The sequence below is a fragment of the Taurulus bubalis genome, assembly GCF_910589615.1.
Source record: "Taurulus bubalis genome assembly, chromosome: 11".
Lineage (NCBI taxonomy): Eukaryota > Metazoa > Chordata > Actinopteri > Perciformes > Cottidae > Taurulus > Taurulus bubalis.
The window spans coordinates 6,685,227-6,692,087 of NC_136599.1; the positions used below are offsets into that span (position 1 = coordinate 6,685,227).

General features: G+C 48.8%; 1 protein-coding gene across 1 annotated transcript; it reads left to right on the plus strand.

The window, feature by feature from the left end:
• Positions 1-346: 346 nt before the first annotated feature.
• Positions 347-6,463, plus strand: map3k12 (mitogen-activated protein kinase kinase kinase 12; the record flags this gene model as incomplete). The annotated part of the gene is made up of 13 exons (XM_079226817.1): positions 347-809; positions 2,196-2,379; positions 2,500-2,691; positions 2,777-2,935; positions 3,193-3,351; positions 3,659-3,767; positions 3,970-4,079; positions 4,318-4,434; positions 4,524-4,658; positions 4,759-5,485; positions 5,570-5,637; positions 5,816-6,113; positions 6,404-6,463. 13 exons carry the CDS (start codon positions 347-349, stop codon positions 6,461-6,463), a joined length of 2,781 nt encoding a protein of 926 aa, XP_079082943.1.
• Positions 6,464-6,861: the final 398 nt, after the last annotated feature.

The window sequence follows — 6,861 nt, forward strand, 5'->3', positions numbered from 1 at the left end:
ACTGCACTGTTGTTGGTGTTTTGCATTGATAGGATAAAATAAAAGTTTGTGCCCAGTCCATGTAATTTCTTAAAAGATCAGAGGAGACAGCAGAAGTAAAGGGATCAGTCGTTTCAGCACTGGACAGCTCCACACAACCATGGAGCTGTCCAGTGCTGAACTGCACCTAAACTTGTGTTTCATCTTGAAAAGCATGAAGCATATTAACACAAAGATGAAATACGGCCATGATCACGAGTATACATAATTCTAATGCATTTCTTCTCGTAAATCTTCTCTCTTCAGGCTTACGTCTCTTCTTTCCATCCTCCATCCACCCTAACCTGCCGTGTTGGGGAAACCCCTAATGAGTGGGACCTGTATCCATGAGCCCCGTGCCCCTTCCCCCTCCCTGTCAGGCTTCAGCACCCCCATCTCAGAAACCCCCTATCGAAGACTCGATGGAGACACCCCCGCCTGCACCCCCGAAAAGGACCTGACCCCCACACAGTGTGTGCTCCGTAACGTGCTGTCCATCGACACCGGTGGACCAGGGGCGCCGAGCGGCAGCAGCCCCACTCCCAGCGATGGACCCTCAACCCACTTTGACAACAGCGTGCTAAAACTACATGAACATGAGGCCTGCCAGTGTGGCGGCGGCGCCGAGGCCGGGCACAGCCCAGAGGCTGGTGCTGTTCGGAGCCAGTCGGAGAACATTCGGCTACAATCCGGAAGTGGAGGTTTTTTGGAGGGACTGTTTGGGTGCCTGAAACCAGTCTGGACCATGATTGGAAAGGCCTACTCCACTGAACACAAACATAGCCATGAAGGTATGTGACAGTAAATGTTTCACCTCTGCTCTCCGGCCCTCTGCCGAGTTTTTGGAAAGTGTATTTAAAAGAAAAGTCAGACCAGTTTGTGACTTAAACATGTCATGTATGAACTCCACAGTGGTTAAAGTATTAAAGTATTCAGATCTTTTATTTAAGTTCCAACTAACATTAAAACAACACATCAAAGTCCTGCATTTGAAGTCCTACCTCAGTGAAGTATTATTAGCAAAATATACTGAAAGTAACAGAAGTAAAAGTACTCTTTTGCAGAAATATGTGAAAGATATATTATTTTATAGTACATGTGTTTCTGATACGTAGCTGTTTCGAGGTGTAGATAGTTTATCTACTTTATTTACAGTCAGGCAGCTTTGTCCAAGGGCTCCGGGTGAGATGATTGATGCAGTAAGGAAGGAAAGGTTATTAATATTTTAGACTTTTCGATCTTTTGTTTTGTTAAATTTTGGATGATTAGACGTATTTGGGCCTCAGACAATATTTAAATGACCATGTGAAAAGTTTACAGGGTCATAAGGTAATGGGTCTCAAAGCAAAAAGGTCTATGACAATGAATTCCATTTTCTAAACTCCTCATATGTTAATTTTTGTATATGATGATATAATTAAATAGGATTACTTGTCAGTCAGATATAGCTGAAAACGGAAATAGAAGTACAAGTACGGTGTTTCAAATTGTACTCAAGTACTTTCCAACACCATAAGCCCGTTATGTTCATCGCTCTCTGACCGCCACCATCAGCCCGGTTCATTCACTGTCATCATGCTGCAGGGGTTTTCACAGCTGTCCCGCAGGAAGCATCATGTGCATCTGCCTCCGCTGCAGCAGCTCTCCAGAGAGCTCGGGACTTCACTGGACCTCATGAAGAATTGATCTGCCTGTCTCTTTTATCCTATCCAGCTCGTCTCTCTTTAGTGACCGATGCTCTCGCAGTCGCTAAAGTCGTGTCAGTGTGACAGATGACAGACAGATTAGACTACGAGTGGATCGTTGTTTCTCCCTTGATTCTTCTCTTATCTCTGGATAGAAATGTAATGCTCTGCTGGATAAGTTATCAATGTAGCATTTGTTTGGACATGGCAGGCTCTTTGTGGGATGTAACTGTGTCCCGTTCTAATGTATTGCATGGACTTAGCATTTGCTCAGCAAACCCTCTGACTCTCCACTGCCCAAACTGGCTGAAGTGCTTATTGACATTTGGAGGTTTTGCAATGTGTGATGGACATAAATTAAGTACTTAAAGGGTGCTACTGGAGGAAAAAAAGCAATCTGTTGCATCGCCCGGTGTTAATTCTGTGTAACGCTTCAGGCTTTCACATTTATTCATTGGCTTTCTTTCTGTGGACTTGTTGGTCTGAGTTTAGAGTCCTGGGAGGTGCCTTTTGAAGAAATCTCCGACCTGCAGTGGGTAGGCAGCGGGGCACAGGGGGCCGTCTTCCTCGGCAAGTACCACGGAAACGACGTGGCTGTGAAGAAAGTGCGGGACATCAAGGAGACCGAGATCAAACACCTCCGCAAGCTCAAGCACCCCAACATCATCACTTTCAAGTGAGGAAATGCACGATATCCCACAGGGTTTCGTATCATTTAGCTGCATGAATCTCTCGTGCTTTCCCTTTTTCTGCTCACCTGTGCATCATGTCATCTGACTGCCGTGCTTCCTCCCAGGGGCGTGTGCACCCAGGCTCCTTGTTACTGTATCTTGATGGAGTACTGTGCCCAAGGCCAGCTGTATGAGGTGCTGAGGGCCGGTCGCAAAATCACCCCCTCCCTCCTGGTTGACTGGTCCATGGGCATCGCAGGCGGCATGAACTACCTGCACCTCCACAAAATCATCCATCGAGACCTCAAGTCCCCCAAGTAAGTCGACAGAATGAGACACCCAGACAAACACGAGACCTGAGATTTCATTCCTAATCATTTCCATGTAATCTCCCCTCTGCAGCATGCTGATCACACATGATGACCTGGTGAAGATCTCAGACTTTGGCACCTCGAGGGAGCTCAGTGACAAGAGCACCAAGATGTCATTCGCCGGCACCGTAGCCTGGATGGCTCCTGAAGTAATCCGGAATGAGCCAGTGTCGGAAAAGGTGGACATCTGGTAAGTCAGACTCAAAGTGACATCTTTTCTATCTTACAAATACATCCGGAAATAGACTTATCCTCCATCAGGAGAGCAGATACTGTATCAACATTGTGAGTTACTAGTTTGTTATTTCAGTGATTTAAAGACAGATTACTGATATTTTGTGTGACTGTCTAGTTGTGATGTTCTATGTGCATAGTTTTTTTTTTTGTTAAAGAGGTCTTGATTCCAATGAGACTTCCTAAAGGAATAAAGCTTGACTTGACATTAAGGTCGTTTGGAGTGGTGCTGTGGGAGATGCTAACTGGAGAGGTCCCTTACAAAGACGTGGACTCCTCTGCCATCATCTGGGGTGTGGGAAACAACAGCCTCCAGATGCCCGTACCTGAGAGCTGTCCCGACGGCTTCAAGATCCTCCTCAGGCAGTGCTGGTGAGTGACCCCTGATGATGGAGAACTTGGAAAGAGAAAATAATGAGCCCTGCAGGGACGAGAGGACGAGAGAGGCAGAAAATGAGCAGATCAGAGTAGTAACAGCGAGCGTTAGCCGCTGTTACTACTCTGATCTGCTCATTTTCTGCCTCTCTCGTCCTCTCGTCCTCTCGTCCCTGCAGGGCTCATTATTTTCTCTTTCCAAGTTCTCTCGTCCTCTCGTCCCTTTTCAGGACTATTTAAGGATTATTGATTTTACGGTGCGTTGCAAATATACACAGCTGTGTTTCCCATCTTGGTTTTGCAGGAACTGTAAGCCAAGGAATAGGCCCTCTTTCCGTCAAATCCTTCTTCATCTGGATATCGCGTCAGCTGATGTGCTGTCCACTCCACAAGAGACGTACTTCAAGTCTCAGGTATGGTCGCTTCTTCCGAAATCCCCGTCTGGATGATAAAGTTCTGCAGCTGCGCCAAAAGACACACAAATAATACATTTAAATATACGGACACGACGTTCACAGATACAATTACACGTACACAGTAATCAGACTTTAACTGTTATTGCAAAAGAGGATTGTTTTGAGACGGAGCTGGTTAACAGAAATGTTCTCTCATCAGGCTGAATGGCGAGAAGAGGTGAAACAGCACTTTGAGAAGATTAAATCCGAGGGTACTTGTATCCACCGACTCGACGAGGAGCTGATCAACCGGCGCAGAGAGGAGCTCAGGTCTGTTTTATTTTTAGATCTCACATACGTCAGCTTAGTTTGCAACCATTGGATGACTGTAGTTTTGCCGGGTTCGCTTACACGTTCGAGGCCACTTTCACTGCGTCCCATTTCTCGATGTCACTCCTTTGTCCGCCCATGTGGACGAAACGAGAGCCTTGAGTGCGAGTCTTTTGTGGAGCATTTGGAGTCCCTCATGCGGATGCACAATGACATCAGCAGCCTCTTTTCTTCACAGGCATGCGTTGGACATTCGTGAGCACTATGAGAGGAAGCTGGATAGAGCTAACAACCTTTACATGGAGCTCAGCGCTGTCATGCTGCAGCTGGAGCTCAAAGAGAAAGACTTGCAGAAGTACAGAGAAATGCACCAACACATTGTTTACAAATGAATGAGCCACACTGTCTTTACACTTTGGTGTCTTTGGGTGATTTTTCTTTAAGGAGAGAGCAGTCTTTGGATAAGAAGTATCCAGGTTTGTTTAAGCACCACAGCTCCAGGCAGAGCAGCTCCTCTAACACCATGGACAAACTCATCAAGAAGAGAAATGTCCCACAGAAACTGCCCTCAGGAAAGAGGTGTTACATCTCATTTCAGTTTGTATTTGATGAAAGATTGATGCTGAAATGAATGTTGTTGTGGACTGTAGTTGTTGACTAATCTCTCCTACTCTTCCAGGCCAGACATCCTCAAGTCTGAGGTAATCATTCCCAAAATGGACTCCTCTGTGATGCAAGTCACTGTACCAGCCTGCCCCAACAGAAGCTCCACTTCTCCCAGCCGGTCTCGGAGGGTAAAGACCCGCCATCGCAAGCCCGGTAAGGGCAGCAGTGGGGACCTGGCTGGACTTAAGGCAAATCAGTCCTCCTCTAATAGGGATAAAACTGCCCAGGCTAACAGTTCTACCACCAACACCTCCAAGCAGCTCCTGGAGCCGTCCGCAGCCCTGCGGGGCCTCAGCCATGAGCAGCAGCAGCGGCAGCTGTCCTCCTCCAGCCCCGACCTCATCTGCACCACACTAGAGGCCGAGGCGCAGCGGGGGAAAGGGGAGCCCTCCGTGGGCGGGCTGGAGAAAGGGGTGAGCCTCAGCGCCTCTGCGGGGTTAGGGGGATCTCAGGCGGGGGCGGCCGGTCTGGATGACCTCACAGAAACGCCCCCGCGCAGCGACACGCCGAGCGAGGACGCGGCGTCCTTCCCGTTCTCCAGCAGCCCCGACTCCCCGTGCGGGAGAGGGGCGGCGGCAGGGCGGGGCTCTCTGGGAACTCCTCGCCTGCCTCATGACGGGGAGGATAAAGAGGAGGGAGCCGGTGCCGTCCGGTTGCCCCGCGGGGCGTCTGGCGGGATCGGGAGTCAGCACCTCACTCCGTCAGCCATTCTGTACAGGGCAGCTATCTCACGCAAACAGGTAAGGAGCCGGACATCTGTTCACATCCCTCTGGTGGTACTTTCATCATTTTCACTGGCTCATCTTTCCTGTTTCCGACTACAGAGGCGTGGAGTGTCATCAGAAGAAGAGGAGGGTGAAGTTGACAGTGAGGTTGAGTTACCACGGAGACGGTGAGTAACTTGCTATCCTTCGTCACTGGAAAAATCCCCCAAGCCATGCTTCCTCTCTCTGGCAGAGTTCCTGATTCATTCATAGAACAAAAAATCCTTTTTGATTTGCGTCATCCTCAATTCTGTGATTAAAAAAATAAAATAAAAAACGTTTTGGTTTGTTTTTATTCTCTTTCAGACGTCCGACGAGCATCACCAAGTGCCAGTCGGTGTCCACCTTCAGCTCGGAGAACCTGTCGGTGTCGGACGGCGAGGAGGGCCACACCACGGACCACTCTCACAGCGGCACCCCCGACGTGGTGAGCACCAACACGGACGACAGGTTGGACGACCGCAGCGACGACCTCCTCTCTCAGGGGTCGGAGATCCCGGCGGACAACACTGATCCGGTGCAGGCGTCCGACGGCCTGTCGGAGAGAGACGGAGCGCCGGGGACGGCCAAAGCCCAGCTGGACGTCGGGCAGAATCCTAATGAGGTGAGATCTGTCAGTTTGGGTCTTCTTTTTAGAGACTGAGGTAGATTCACTTTGACGTCGACAATAACTAAATACTCAAGTTGAATATTAAAGGTAGGCCTACTTGTACCTTACGTGGGTATATGTGTCTTGCTGCTGTAATCCTGCAATTTCCCCACTGCAGGACTAATACAGGATTCTCTTATTTTATAAGATATAGATTAGATAAAGATACATTTCAGAGAAAGATAAATGACTTTTTACTGTTTTTCTCTCTCTCTCTCTCTCTCTCTCTCTCTCTCTCTCTGTAGAGTCGGGCCCTGTGTGACGACTCTGACTGCGACAGTGCAGAGCTGGATCAAGTCGGGTAGCGGAGAGCCAAGTCGTCCCCCCAGTGCCGGAGCATGGGTGTCCCCGTCTCAGCCCCATCAGGGGTCGTCTCCACAGGCCCCCGCTGCAGGACCCCCATAGATCACTGGCTGCTAGCCAACACCTCGAGCTACTAGTAATGCAGTACATTACTGTTGTGACGAGGGATCACACCGCTCAGACTATGACAAGTGGACTTATGGTGTCTCATAAGTGTGTTGGCTGGCAAACCTACACCAGATGACATAGGACATTTGTCATAACCTGACATCCGGTATTTTGGCAGCTTGTGACATCCGATAAATGTCATTTAAGTTCAGTAGGGTTTTTGTTTCAGGCAAAATAGTTACCGAGGTAACCTTAGCCACTGCTCCAGTTCAGCAAAAACCCTTCTGCAGAC